General features: G+C 47.8%; 1 protein-coding gene across 3 annotated transcripts; it reads right to left on the bottom strand.

Annotated features, from left to right (window-relative positions):
• Positions 1–629: 629 nt before the first annotated feature.
• SELENOV (selenoprotein V) lies at positions 630–13,148 on the bottom strand. 3 transcript variants are annotated; one of them, XM_082366780.1, is made up of 6 exons: positions 11,377–13,148; positions 9,916–9,940; positions 9,732–9,785; positions 9,539–9,613; positions 9,340–9,438; positions 630–7,722 (listed from the first exon to the last, which is right to left on the bottom strand). In XM_082366780.1, exons 1-5 carry the CDS (start codon positions 12,123–12,125, stop codon positions 9,361–9,363), a joined length of 981 nt encoding a protein of 326 aa, XP_082222906.1. In that variant the 5' UTR covers positions 12,126–13,148; the 3' UTR covers positions 630–7,722; positions 9,340–9,360. The 3 variants fall into 3 exon arrangements, with proteins under 3 accessions (XP_082222906.1, XP_082222907.1, XP_082222905.1); XM_082366781.1 differs by having other exon boundaries at positions 9,351–9,438; XM_082366779.1 differs by having other exon boundaries at positions 630–9,438.
• Between the last annotated feature and the right edge of the window lie 1,800 nt (positions 13,149–14,948).

Here is a 14,948-nt window from a genome sequence, read left to right as displayed (position 1 = left end):
AGTGAATCCTGAGCACTGTGGTTTATGGGGAGACATCTTTGGAAACCGGTCACCACAGATGATATAACCACCATCGCCATTGGTTGAGAGTTTATGGTGATCCAGGCACAGATCTTGGTGCTTTATTTATGGCATCTCACAGAAGTCTCACCATGGTGTGAGGTAAAGAGTATTAGCATATCCATTTTATAGATGAGAAAACTGAGGCTTACTAGCTGTATCAATCAGGGTTCTTCTGAGAAATAGAACCAATAGGAAAGCCATGTTCTAGGCACGTGGGCTTCTGTCTTTCTGTGTGTGTGTGTGTGTGTGTGTAAAACGTATACTGTATACGTAGACATATATATTGTATATACAGAGAGAGAAAGAGATCTTAAGGAATTAGCTCACAGGATTGTGGAGGCTGGCAAGTGCAAAATCTGTAGGGCAGGCCAGCAGCCTGGAGATTTAGGTAAAGTTAATGCTGTGGTCCTGAATGTGAAGGCTGGAAACTCAGGTAGAATATCTATGTTGCAATCTAGAGGAGAATTCCACTTTTTCAGGAAACTTTAGTTTTTGCTCTTACGGAGCTAAGATCCCACAAGACGCTCCGCGTGGCCAAAAAAAAAAAAAAACACACCTTCAAGTGATTAGATGAGGCAAGTCTGCTTTATTTAGAGCCAACTGTTTATAAATCTTAATCACTTCTAAGAAATATCTTTACAGCAACATCTTAGACTAGTGTTTGACCAAACAGCTGGTCATCATAGTCTAGCCAAGGGGACACAGAATTTATCATCACACTTACCCAAGTTCACACAGCTAAGAAGCAGTAGAATTAGGGCTCAAACCCAGCTTTCTTGCCTCCAAAACTCATACTAATAATCAATTCATCAGTGATTGCCAAAACAGACCACCTTTAGAAATGAACTGGAGTGCTGACCAGAACATTTTTTCCCAGGACTCCACTCTGACTCTAGAAGACACTTCTTGAGATGGCTACCCACTATGTTCTCTTTTCTCCAGGAATCTCACCCCACCCTCTTAATGCTATTTGACCTTTGTGACTTCACTTCCCCTCCAACTATAGTTGATTTGATCAACAGTGGCACTTCAACTAGGCTGAGCCAATGAGATACTCGAATACTGGAGCTTGACTGTCACGGTTCAAATCCCTACTCCACTTCTTACCAGCAGTGAGCTCTAAGGTGAATCACTCTACTTCTCTGGATCAGTCTTTCATCTGTAAAATGGGGGTGATGTTAACAATATCGACAGTTACATTATGAAAAATTATCCAAAGCCTACAAGTAAGACCAGTGATGACTTCATGTCCTTTCTTTTCTTTTTTTTTTTTTAATTAATTAATTTATTTTTGGCTACATTGGGTCTTCGTTGCTGTGCGCAGGCTTTTCTCTAGTTGTGGCGAGCGGGGGCTACTCTTCATTGCGGTGCGCGGGCTTCTCATTGCGGTGGCTTCTCTTGCTGCGGAGCACGGGCTCTAGGCGTGCGGTCTTCAGTAGTTGTGGCTCACGGGCTCTAGAGCGCACGCTCAGTAACTGTGGCGCACAGGCTTAGTTGCTCCACGGCATGTGGGATCTTCCCGGACCAGGGCTTGGACCAGGGCTCGAACCTGTGTTCCCTGCACTGGCAGGCAGATTCTTAACCACTGCGCCACCATGGAAGCCCTTCATTTTTTAATATTTTAAAAAATCATTAGGGAAGTCCCTGGCGGTCTAGTGGTTAGGACTCCAAGCTCTCACTGCCGAGGGCCCGGGTTTGACCCCTGGTCAGGGAACTAAAGTCCCACAGGCCTGTCCGGCGCAGCCACCAAAAAAAAAAAAAAAAAAAAGTTACATGTTAACAGTTTTATGAAAAATAACTGTTTCAGAAGAATGACATCAGCAACATAGCAGATGAAAAACTCTGTCTCTTCGATCTACAACCGCCAAAACATCCACAACACAGCAAAGGTACCTCTGTCCAACACACCACGTGTCCAGAGAATTCACACATCTGTACACCTACAGGGGGATGTACAGGGACACAGAGGCGGCGGAACTGAGGGAACAGGGAGGTTGTTCCTGCAAACCCAGCCCTCCTGCCATGGCAGCTGAGCCCGCAGCCCCAGAGAGCCAGTAATAATAGCAGAGAAAGCGGCACACACGACTCTAACCTCCCAGCAGCAGCGGTGCCCACAGTCACCGGTAGCCTGAGATCCCATCCCTCCAGCTGCTGAGGCATCCACAGTTCTCTCTCCTGGCCACCCACCCGCAGCGGTGGAGCCGGCAAACCTTACAATACTGGCTGAGGCGCCAGGTGCAACACCGCTCCCCCGCCGCCCTCGCCCTCCCCCAGGGGCGGAGTCTGCAAGGGGCGGGGATCCCGAATGTAAGAGACAAGCACACCATCTCCGAGCCCCAGGCGGAAACACCAGCAACACTGGCAGAAACAAGGCACCAATGACCCCGGAGGCACAAGGAGCAATAAGGAGGGCTTGAAGCAACAATAAAGGCAGTGGAGTGTGGAAAATGCAGACTCTGAAATGTAACCGGAGGCAGCGCGGGGAAGAGAAACCCAAACCTTGTGCTATAGCACCACCTACTGGAAAACAGAAGAAACGCCTCAATTTTATTTTTTTATTTTTTTATTTTTCTCTTTTTTCTCTTTCTTTTTGGCCATGGCCCTTGGCTTGCCGGATCTTAGGTCCCCCACCAGGGACTGAACCGGGGCTATGGAAGTGAAAGCACCGAGTGCTAACCACTGGACCGCCAGGGAACTCCCTGAAACGCCTCAGTTTCTAACCTGTTAAATCGTTAGCATCAAGCAGAAAGGTGTCCCCTACTTCAGATGCATCGGCAGAGGAGCAACTCATCAAGCACCATGAAGAACCACGGTAACACTGTAACACGAAAGAAAATGACAATTCTCCAGAAACCAAACTTAAAGTCGCAGACTACTGAGATCTCACTGATGGAGAATTTAAAATAGCTCTATGAAGAAACTCAAGGAGCTACAAGAAAACTCAGAAAGGTAGTTCAGTGAGCTCAGGAATAAAATTAATGTACAGAAGAAATACTTTACCAAAGAGATTGAAACTCTAAAGAAGAATCAAACAGAAATTCTGGAGCGGAAGAGCTCAGTAAACGAGATGAAGAATGCATTAGAAAGCATTGGAAATAGAGCACACTATATGGAAAAGAGAATTAGCAAGATTGAAGATAGAACTCTGTGATACAAGTAGAAGAGGAAAGAGAAATAAGATTTTTTAAATGAGGAAACCCAGCAAGACTCACATTCAGATTTGATGGAGAAATCAAAAGCTTTACAGACAGGCAAAAGCTAAAAGAATTCAGCACCATCAAACCAGCTTTACAACAAATGTTAAAGGAACTTCTCTAAGCGAAAAAGAAAAGGCCACAACTAGAAACAAGAAAACTACGGAAAGAAAAGGCTCACCAGTGAAGTCAAACATACAGTAAAGGTGGGAAATCATCCACACACAGAGCTAGTAGGGAGGTTAAAAGACAAAAGTAGTAAAATCTCTATCCACAATCTGTATGCACAATCTGTATCCATAATAAGCAGTTAAGGGATACACAAAACAATTAGATGTAAAATATGATGTCAAAAAACAGTAATTTTGTGACTCCCCTGGTGGCGCAGTGGTTAAGAATCCACCTGCCGGTGCAGGGGACACGGGTTCGAGCCCTGGTCTGGGAGGGTCCCGCATGCCTCAGAGCAACTAAGCCCGTGCACCACAACTACTGAAGCCTGCGTGCCTAGAGCCTGTGCACCACACGAAGAGTAGCCCCCGCTCGCCGCAGCTAGAGAAAACCCACGTGCAGCAGTGAAGACCCAGTGCAGCCAAAAATAAATAAATAAATAAATTTTTTTTTTTAAAAAAACGGAAATTGTGAGGGGAGGAGAGTACAAATGCAAGGTTTAAAAAATGCATTTCTAATTAAGAGATCAGCAACTTAAAACAATCACGTATCTATATAGACTCCTATACAAAAACCTCATGGTAACCGCAAACCAAACCTCCATAATAGATATACATACAAAAAAGAGAAAGGAATCCAAACCTGACACTAGAGATAGTCATCAAATCACAAAAGAAGAGAACAAAAGAAAGGGGAAGAAAAGACCTACAAAAACAAATCCAAAGCAATTAACAAAATGGCAATAAGAACATACATATCAGGAATTCCCTGGCAGTCCAGTGGTTAGGACTCCACGCTCTCACTTCCAAGGGCCCGGGTTCGATCCCTGGTCGGGGAACTACAAATCCCATAAGCCTCATGGTGCAGAAAAAAAAAAAAAACATATTAATAATTACCTTAAATATAAAGGGACTAAATGCTCCAAGATTTGCAAAAATGTAAAACAATGTCACTTTTCTCACTAAATTATTTTATGGGGAAAATGATTATGTTTTCATAAAAAATATTATTTATGTTAACATGTAATGGGCTTATTGTTTTCAATTGGTTTTAGAATTTCTCAGTTTTAATTCCTAAGATATGAATAACAGTAGATGAATCCACATAAACAAAAGCTGTTTGGGTCTATCGATAACTTTTACAAGCGTAGGTGGGCCTGAGACCAAACAATTTGAGAATTGCTGCTCTGAGCTTGGCAATCTCATTCCTATTTGCTAGGGACTGCTTGGCCTGAGATGGACATTTGACCCCAGTATGGCCAATCAGATTTAAGAGCATATCTGCTAAACCTCTGGAAAGGACTTTTCTCCTTGAAAGTGCAGATTTTATTTTACAATCAATTAATAAACATGTTTTTTAAGTTCTCAATTTATTTATTTATTTTTGGCTGTGTTGGGTCTTCATTGCTGCGCGCAGGCTTTCTCTAGTTGCGGCGAACGGGGGCTACTGTTTGTTGCGGTGCTCAGGCTTCTCATTGTGGTGGTTTCTCTTGTTGCGGAGCACAGGCTCTAGGCGCGCGGGCTTCAGTAGTTGTGGCACAGGGGTTCAGTAGTTGTGGCTCGTGGGCTCTAGAGCACAGGCTCAGTAGTTGTGGCGCCCGGGCTTAATTGCTCCGCGGCATGTGGGATCTTCCCGGACCAGGGCTCGAACCTGTGTCCCCTGCATTGGCAGGCGGATTCTTAACCCCTGTGCCACCAGGGAAGTCCAGTTCTCAATTTTTAATACAGTAAATATCAATAGATACAGCCCACATAAACAAAAGTCCTCAATTTTTATAAATAAAAAAGATCTTGAGACCAAAAAAGTTTAAGACACTCTGAACTAATCCATGTAGAATGTTCTAATGGCACATTGTAAGCACTCCAAAATGTCAATCTTTATTATTAATATGGTGACGACTAATATAATCTAACGTCATAGCCAAAAACCCTCGGTTAAGACTGTACTCGTGTTCTATTGCTGCATAACAAATTTTTGCAAATTTGGGAGCTTAAAACAACATATATTTTATTAAATCTCACAATTTCCATGGTCAGGAATCCAGACATGGGTTAGCTGGGCCTCTGCTCAGGGTCTCACCAGGCTGAAATCACGGGGTTGGCCAGGACTCCAATCTCACTTGAGGTTTCTATGCTTATTCCTACCGTGGACAGAATTCAGTCCCCTGCAGTTGTAGGACTGAGATCCCCACCATCTTGCTGGCTGTCAGCCAGAGGTCACTCTCAACATCTAGATGTTATCCTTCTTAGGCCAGGTGGCCTTCTCACAACAAGACACAACTTCTCACAACTTCTTCAAGGCAAGCGGGAGACTTTCTTCTGATGCTTCTTGTCTCTCTGAAGGGCTCGCCTGATTAGGTCAGGCCCACTCAGGATAATCTTCCATTTGCTTAACTCAAACTCGGTGCGAAATTCTCTTTGTCATATGATGTGACATAGTCAAGGGAGTGAGAGCCCATCATATTCACATGTCCCACCCACACTCAAGGAATGGGGATTATATGAAGGTGTGGGTCTTTGAGGGTCACCTTAGAATTCTGCCTATCATAAAAACCTTTATTAAAGTATTTATTACCTTATTATGATTTCTTATCATATTTATCTTATGACATATTAAGAAATCAGGTACTTCCCTGGTGGTCCAGTGGCTGAGACTCTGTGCTCCCAGTGCAGGGGGCCCAGGTTCAATCCCTGGTGGGGGAACTAGATCCCACACGCCGCAACTAAGAGTTCGCATGCCACAACTAAAAGATACCGCATGCCGCAATGAAGATCCCATGTGCCGCAACTAAAACCCGGCGGAGCCAAATAAATAAATATTAAAAAAAAAAAAAAAAGAAATCTAGAGTCAAACCCTTTGACTCACTCACTGCTCTCACTCACTCACACACTCCCAATGCTAGTGTATTTGTTAGGATTGGGGCTTGATGGTGCCCCCAACTGTTGCTTCCTATCTCTACTCAATCTCTGTTGAATCATTCCCTGTCTCAAAATCAAGATGGCTTTGTGGATGAGGCCAAGCCGCAGAAAACTGTACGCATTATCAGTGAGATCAGAAACAGGTAGCAGGCAACTAGTGAGCTGGAGCTGAGGTAGGAGGAGTGCGTGGGCAGGAGGCAGGGCATTGTCTTGGAGTCACAGGAGAAGACTGCCTGCGGCTTCCGGGAAAGTTTCGCTTTCCTAAGAAAGTGACCCCGCAGGCATGTCCTTGCTTTCTTCTACCCTCTTCTGCCTGGAACACAGACATAATGGGTAGAGGTGCAACAATGAAACCACATGCATGAGCCCCAAAGCCAACACATCATCCCATGTTAAGGATGGCAGAAAAGAAATGTAGAAAAACTCTAGGTCTCCCATGGCATTGCTGGACAGCTGTTGTCCCCAGTCCCCTCCCCCCAGTTCATGAGCAAAACAATTCGTTTTTTCGATTGTGTGAGCCACTGGCAGTCCAGCTTGCTGTTATTCGCAGGAAAGAGCACTCCTAACCAAAATTTACCTCTAACTGAAACTTATGGATTCTGTGCCAGACTTTGGAAATTTCACGATTAAGCAGTATTGTACCCTCATTTTACAGAGGAGGAAACTGAGACTCAAGAGACGTAATGTCCCCTTGTTGGAGGTCACACAGAAACTCCGTGGTAAAGGTCTGGCTCCCACACCTTACACTGGACCTTCTGGCATGTGCCCAGTGACCCCACAGAGCCAGATGTAGGGTAGGGGGCTCATCAACGTCCACTGAATGCACAAATGGCCCTCTCGCAGGTCACTGAGATCCCTCCCAGCACTGAGATTCTGAGACCTGTGGGTTTAGAAAGCGGACTCCGACATGTAAAGAAGTTTGAGATGTCAAGAGTTTGAGGCTTGCCACCATTCCTTTTTCTGTCTCAACCCCTAAAAATGCCAACGAGATGGGAAGTTTTCAAATTCCGAACCAGGGCAAGGGAAATGAAGATGCCACAGAAGAAAGGAATTGACCTCGACAGCATGAGGAGTAGAGGCTAGACCATCGGGAGCAAAGCCAGGGAGCCACAGGACTAGCCTTCTGTTCAAAGCTGGCCTTCCCTCCCCCAACCCGGGTCCAGGGGATGTTGGGAGCACAGTAGCAGGGAGCAGGCAGTTCCACCGACGTCAGGAGTGAGTGTGGCACCAGCAGACACGGTCAGACCAGAACACGGGGAGGCGGACTCTGCATGTATTTCCCTCTTCACCCCTCCCGACCCCACCCCAGCCCCAGCCACCATCAGAAAAGGACCTGACTTGGTAACGTTTCAGCCCTTCTCGCCATCCTGCTGAGGCTCCTGAGATGGGGAAATAGGAGAGAAAAAAATTTTTAATAATGAAAACAACAGCAACTCCAAAAGAAAAAAAATAGCATTTGTAGGGCTCACTATGTGTCAGGCACTGTTCTAATGCTTTTTCATGGATTACAATGCCCGCCGGAGTCTCCTTGACATTTTTCAAGCACATCAGACACGTTCCTACTACACGACCTTTGCACTGCCTGCTGCTTCTGCCCAGAATACTTTCCCCCAGACATCCACATGGCTCAATCCCTTACATCCTTCAAGCGCTTAAATAGCACCTTCTCATGAGGTCTTCCCTGACCACTCAACTTAGAGTTGCAAAAAATTCCCAGCAGCCCCCAAGCCCCTTCCCCACTTTATTTTTCTTCTCATCACTTATCTCCTTCTAAAATGCCTTCTATTCGCTTGGGTCTTATTCATTGTCTGCCTCCCTGGCTAGAATGTCAGCTCCACTAGGGCAAGGGTTTGTCTGTTTGGTTCACTGCTGTATCATCCCCAAGGCCTAGAACAGTACCTAGTAGGTACTCAGCAAATACTTCAATAAAATGAAATCCAATGAGGTTAAAGACACATGACTCAAAACAGGCCAATGAGAGCACTACATTATCTTGGGCCTCGGTGATTGTTTCAGGGATGGCCTGTGATTTAATCCATGCCAATGGGAATCTTTAGCAGGATTTATGGTGTATTTATGATGAGTACACCAAAACTCATCAACTTGTGTACTTTAAACACGTACTGTTTCTTATACATCACTTACACCTCAATAAAGTTGAAAACAATTGTAAAAAATAGATATGCAATACACAAAGTATTAAATCAGTAGCAGCTTGCAAATGTCTATGTAGTAAGTGGTTTATTTTTTTCTTTGGTTGGTTTTTTGTTGGGGTTTTTTTGCCACACCGTATGGCGTGAGGAATCTTAGTTCCCCGACCAGGGATCGAACACTGTGTGTCCCCTGCAGTGGAAGAGTGGTGTCCTAACCACTGGACTGCCAGGGAATTCCCTGTAATAAATGGTTTTAAAAATCCAGTATTGGTGGGAAATAAATTATTGTGTCTATGCTTTAATACCTTAAGACAACGTTAGCAATAGAAGTTTCTGTGATGATGGATGCCATGTTCTATATCTGTGCTATCCAATACAGCAGCCACATGTGGCTGTATTTGAAATGTGGCTAGTGTGACTCATAACTGAATTTTTAATGTATTTAATTTTAATTAACTCCACTATAAGTTGAAAAGTCACCTGCTGTTATTGGACAGCACAGCTTTATAACTAAAAGCTAAAAAAAAAAAAAACACCCTAAAGCTCTTTTGAAAAGAATGTATAGTTGTCATACACTGAGCCCTGCTCTGAGCCGTGCACTGTTTATTACCTTATAAGAGGCCTCTTATGGAATCATCTCAACAACCCCATTTTACAGATGAGAAAACTGAGGCTCAGAAAAGGATGTAGATGACCTATCCTGATTATAACAGTGAGGACTGGCTGAGCTAGGACTGGGGCTAGGGTGTCTTTGACTCCAAGACAGGGCCCTGCCTCCTGTCCACCCACCCACTTATCCACAGCCCAGCCTCCACCCCGCCCACCTCACCTCCCTCACCTCACCTCCAGCTCACCAGTTGCCTGCTACCTTTTCTTGATCTCCTCATTGATAAGGCTCACAATGTTCCGCAGCTTGGTCTCATCCACAAAGCCATCGCCTTTCTGGGCACAGAAGGGAAAGAGCACAGACACGTATGTCTCCCATCCCCTGAGACCCCAGCTCCACCCTCCCTCCCTGTCCAGGACCCTTGCTCAGGATCACCTTCTTTGAATGGACCAGTTTCCCATCCACGAACACTTCAAATTCCCCTGTAGCCTGGGCAGATATGTCCTCCTCCTGGGGAGGGAATGGTGGAGGTTGGGGGAGGTTAAGAACTCCCCTCCAAGTTCCCTGGAGGTCTTGGAGACCCGACCACCACCATCCCCCAACTCTCCCAGGCCACCAGCACACTCACAAAGAGTAGACAGTTTGGAAATTGCTGCTCCAGACTCTTTTTCAGTAGGATATACTGTGGGGAAGAGATGGGATCGTGTAGTCACAGGACCACAGGATGACAGGTCTTAAAAGGAGGGAAAACAGGAACTTCTTCCAGACTTCATGACCCCACTCCCCCCACCTCTAAAGTCAAAACTACTCACCCGAAGTCCATAGCTTCAGAGGCCACTGGAGGCCAAGGGCAGAGAGGAGGGAAGCAGAGAGATGGAAGGAAGACACTGCATCAGTATCTCAAGTCCAGAGGGACACTGAACAGCTAAGTGAGATCCCATCCCTCCCCTGCTCAGAAGCCTCCCACAGTGCCACCTCACTCAGGGCAAAAAAATACAGTCCTCCCCATGGCCCACAAGCCCCCACAGAATTTGCCCCCATCATCTCTCTGCTCCATCTCCTCCCACTGACCCCCTGGCTCCAGCCACTTCCAACCCTCCCAGCCCTTCTTCCAACACTCCAAGCATGCCTTGCCTCAGGGCCTTTGCACTGGCTCTTCCCTCTGCAGAATGCTCTTTCCCTGGTATCTGAATGGCTCCTTCTCTCCCCTCTTTCAGGTCTTTGCTCATATATCACCTCCTTAGTGAGGCCTTCCTGACTACCCCAGCTAAAATTGTGACACCCCCGCCCCGCAAGATGCCTTTTGTCCATAGCACTGATCACCTTCTAAGATACGAGATAATTTGCCATGTGTCGTATTTATTGTCCATCCCTGCCCCTCCACACCAACCAGAATGTCAGTGCCACAGGCATCTCTGTCTTATTCACTGCTGTGTCTCTGATGCTGAGAGCAGGGTCGGCACATGGTTGGTGCTGAATAAATGGTTGTTGAATGAATAAAATAATGAATGAGTCCATGGAGTCAGGGAAAGAGACAGAAAAGAGGAGATGGGCAGAGAAAGAGAGAGGCGGGAGATGGGAAAAGAGAGATAGAGAGAAGGAGAAAGAGACCCACACCACAAGGGGAAAGAAAAAGAGGCAGTGAGTTGGAGAGGGAGCTGGAGAGCTACAGAGAAGGACCAGAGCAAAAGAGACACAGCAGGGGACTGGAGGGGAAGACAAAGCCCCTCCCTGGGCCACATTCAGCCTTGGGTCTCAGGGAGGTCAAGGAAGGTCAAGGAAGGTCACTGCTGTTTACTATTGTCATGGACACAAAGATTCTGCTCTGGGACCACAATGACGGACTGAGGCCAGCCTCCTTTGGCCTTTGCACTAGCTGCTCCCCTTCCCCCCTTGCTACCCCGATCCCCCTATTCCTACCCTCCCCTCCCCACCCCGCTTAGTAGCCTCATCACTGAGATGTAGCCGCCTAAGACCCACCTCCTGAGAAAGGCTGTCCCCGAACACTCAGTTTCTGAGGTTCTCCCACCCCTTGTCCTCCCTCAGGGCTCTCTGCTCCCCCCTCCCACCCACCCCTCCCACCCCTCCCACCCCCAGGAAAGCATGGCTCTGCTCAGCCCTCTATCCCCAGAAGGACTGGCCCATGACCGGCAGGACAGTGAATGAATGAATTCAGAGCTCTCTAGTCCCAAAGAGAATGGCAGGTAGAGCCTACCCCCTGCAGCCCTTTCCCCACGGGGAGGAAGCAGGTGTGGGCGGGGACAGCCCCTCACCAGTACACCACTCGAATCATGATCTTGCTGTCCACGTGGATGTTCTCGCTGGTGGAGGCGAACGCATTGGTAGAAATCGGTAAGGCGACAGCTAACGATGGGATGGCCCCCAGGATGGGCGTCCCCGGGATATGTCCAGAAGATGAATCTGTTAACTTGGTGGCCGATAGGTCTGCCCTCGGAGTGGACCCAAGGGGGGGCCCCAGTAAATCGGTGGCCAGTGGAGTAAGGGCAGGAAAGGGCTCTTGGATGGGACCAAATCCACTGGTGACAGATGGGACGTGCTTCACCCTCAAGGTTGGCTCAGGATCCTTATCAGGTGACAAAATGAGCTCGGGTTCAGGTTCCTGGGGCGGATCCGAAGATAGGGCTGAGTTCGGAAGGGATTCCGAGGCAGGAACCAGGACCTGAGATGGGGTCGGGGTTGGGATCCGGGCCGGAATCAGGATCCGGACCAGAGTCGGGGACCGGACCGGTGTCAGGGTCCAGACCGGGGTCAGGGTCCGGACCAGAGTTGGGGTCCGGATCGGGCCCAAGGCCGGGACCAGAGTCGGAGCCCAAACCTGGATCGAAGTCCTGACCGGAGTCGTACCCCGGGCCGGAGTCAAGGCCCGGACCGAGGCCGAGGCCCGGACCGGGGAAGGAGCTGGGGCCCGCGCCTGGTTGTTCATGGGGGAGAGGGGCGCACCCCAGGTAGCCTGGGTTGGGATCCTGCCCGACCCTCCTGCCTTGGGTGGGGAGAGCCTCATCCGCACCGGGTTCTAAACCGGGAGGCAAACACAATGGGGCGCTATTACATGGGGTTCCACTCAGCGCACAGGTTCTATTGCCCTGAGCCGGGGATGGGGCAGAGGCCTCTGGATCTCCCCTGATAATTCCCATCCCCCAAATCCCTACCTCCAGATTGCCAGTGTCCTTAACATTCAGGCGTTCACTATATGTTCATTGAGTGCCTGCTATGTGCACAGTCCTGTACTGGGTGACTCTGGGGCCAGAGCAGTCAGGAAAGCCGAAGTCCAGTTATCAGGCTCCCTGTCCAGTAGAGGAGATACACCCCTTACCAAACAGTGACAGCGCAGTGAGGTCAGGGTGAGGGTGGAGGAGGCAGAGGCAGAGGGGTTAGAGATATGGTGAGGAAGCATGGGGACTTGTGGGATCCCAAAACAGGTGTTAGAACCAGTCTGGGGGCAATCAGAGAGGGCTTCCTAGAAGAGGTGACAACTGAGAGACCTGGAGAAAAATAATAACAACAATAACAGATTTTACATTCATGTAGCGCTAAGTGCTACACACATGCCCCCAGCTGGTAAGTGGCAGAGCCAGGATTCAAACGGCAGCCATCAGACTCTAGGGTCCTGACACAGAACCCTGTGTCAAGGGCTCTATCACACTGAGTTCCTCCAGGGTGGGAACTTGTCTCGTTCACTGCTGAATCCTCAGCTCCTAGAACAAGGCCTGGCACACAGCAGGCACTCAATAAATGTCTTTTTATTTTGAAATAGTTTTAACACTCGTGAGAAGTTGGGAAAATAGTACAGAGAATTCCTGTGTAACTTTCACCCAGTTTTTCCCAATAACAACATCTTATGTAACCACAGTACATTGTCAAAACCTATTGGTCCAATACTATTTTTTTTTTTTTTTTTGCCTGCACTGGGTCTTCGTTGCTGCACAGGCTTTCTCTAGCTGTGGCAAGCGGGGGCTACTCTTCGTTTTGCTGTGCGGGCTTCTCATTGCAGTGTCTTCTCGTTGTGGAGCACGGGCTCTAGGTGCAGGCTTCAGCAGTTACAGCACGCGGGCTCAGTAGTTGTGGTGTGTGGGCTCAGTAGTTGTGGCACACAGGCTTAGTTGTCCTGAGGCATGTGGGATCTTCTCGGACCAGGGATCAAACCCATGTCCCCTGCACTGGCAAGTGGATTCTTAACCGCTGGACCACCAGGGAAGTCCAGTCCAATACTATTAGGGCAGCTACAGACCTTATTCAGATTCATGGAAGGGTTTCAAACAGAAGCCCACTGTGCTTCCCAACCCCTGAGAGCCCCTCCTGTGCTAAACCTTGGGCCTGGGTCCCAAAAACCAAGAAGGTCAAGAAAGACACTGCGGGCTTCCTTGGTGGCACAGTGGTTGGGAATCCGCCTGCCAATGCAGGGGACACGGGTTCGAGCCCTGGTCCGGGAAGATCCCACATGCCATGGAGCAACTAAGCCCGTGCGCCACAACTACTGAGCCTGCGCTGTAGAGCCCGCGAGCCACAACTACTGAGCCCACGTGCCACAACTACTGAAGCTCGCGTGCCTAGAGCCCGTGCTCTGCAACAAGAGAAGCCACCGCAATGAGAAGCCCGTGCACCGCAACGGAGAGTAGCCCCCGCTCGCCGCAACTAGAGAAAGCCTGTGTCCAGCAACGAAGACCCAACACAGCCAAAAAAAAAAAAAAAAAAAAAGAAAGACACTGAATCTTCTGTGTGATGCTAGGCAAGCGTCTACCCTTCTTTGGGCTTCAGTTTGCCCCTCTGTGAAATGAACTTGAAATGGGCTTTCCTCTTATAGCATAATATTGAGAAGTAGTATTTACTGAGCATCTATTGCATGCCAGGCTCTGTTATAAAATGCTTTGCACTTATTAACTCATTAAATACTCACAAACTTCTGAAGCAGATTCTATTACTAGTTTCATTTTACAGATAAGGAAATTAAGGCACTGAGAGGTAAAGTGACTTGTCTGAATACATGGCAGAACCAAGATCTGAGCCAAAGCAGTCTGATTTCTGTGCATTTGTAGGCTTTTTGGTTTTTTGTCTTTGTTTTCGCTTTTTTGGAGTGATCATTTAGGTTACTTTATTTGCTACCGCCATTGTGCTAAATGCAATTAAGTGTATGCTTGATTTAAAGATTTAAAGCTCTGCCAAAAGAGAAAAAAAATGACAAGTTTCTCTTTAGTGTGCAATGCCCTCCACCTCAGTCCTCTGGGGCCCTGCTTCCTTTCACCTTTAAAGTGAAGGATTTGGGGCTTCCCCGGTTGCGCAGTGGTTGAGAATCCGCCTGCCAATGCAGGGGACACGGGTTCGATCCCTGGTCCAGGAAGATCCCACATGCCGCGGAGCAACTAAGCTCGTGTGCCACAACTCCTGAGCCTGTGCTCTAGAGCCCGTGAGCCACAACTACTGAGCCCGCGTGCCACAACTACTGAAGCCCACGCACCTAGAGCCCGTGCTCCACAATGAGAGAAGCCACTGCAATGAGAAGCCCGCGCACTGCAACGAAGAGTAGCCCTCGCTTGCTGCAACTAGAGAAAGCCCACGCGCAGCAGCGAAGACACAACACAGCCAAAAATAAATAAATAAATAAATAAAATTTAAAAAAAAAAAAAAAAAAGTGAAGGATTTGGACCAGAATAACTTTCTCTTCCCTGCAAGCTCTGATCATCTGAGATAGTCTTCCTTGCCCCAGAGGCTACGACCTTAGGCTGAGCCTGCAGCAGCCTGTGAGGCAAAGCGATAGAACAGAGCCTGCACTTTAAAGGGCCTCCAGACTTGGGTGTGGGACTCTTCCCTTATGGTGGTGAATCAGAGG

Source organism: Balaenoptera borealis, assembly GCF_965194805.1.
Source record: "Balaenoptera borealis genome assembly, chromosome: 19".
Taxonomy (NCBI): domain Eukaryota; kingdom Metazoa; phylum Chordata; class Mammalia; order Artiodactyla; family Balaenopteridae; genus Balaenoptera; species Balaenoptera borealis.
The sequence above is the reverse complement of the archived record's forward strand: the minus strand, read 5'-3'. Positions and strand labels throughout refer to the sequence as shown.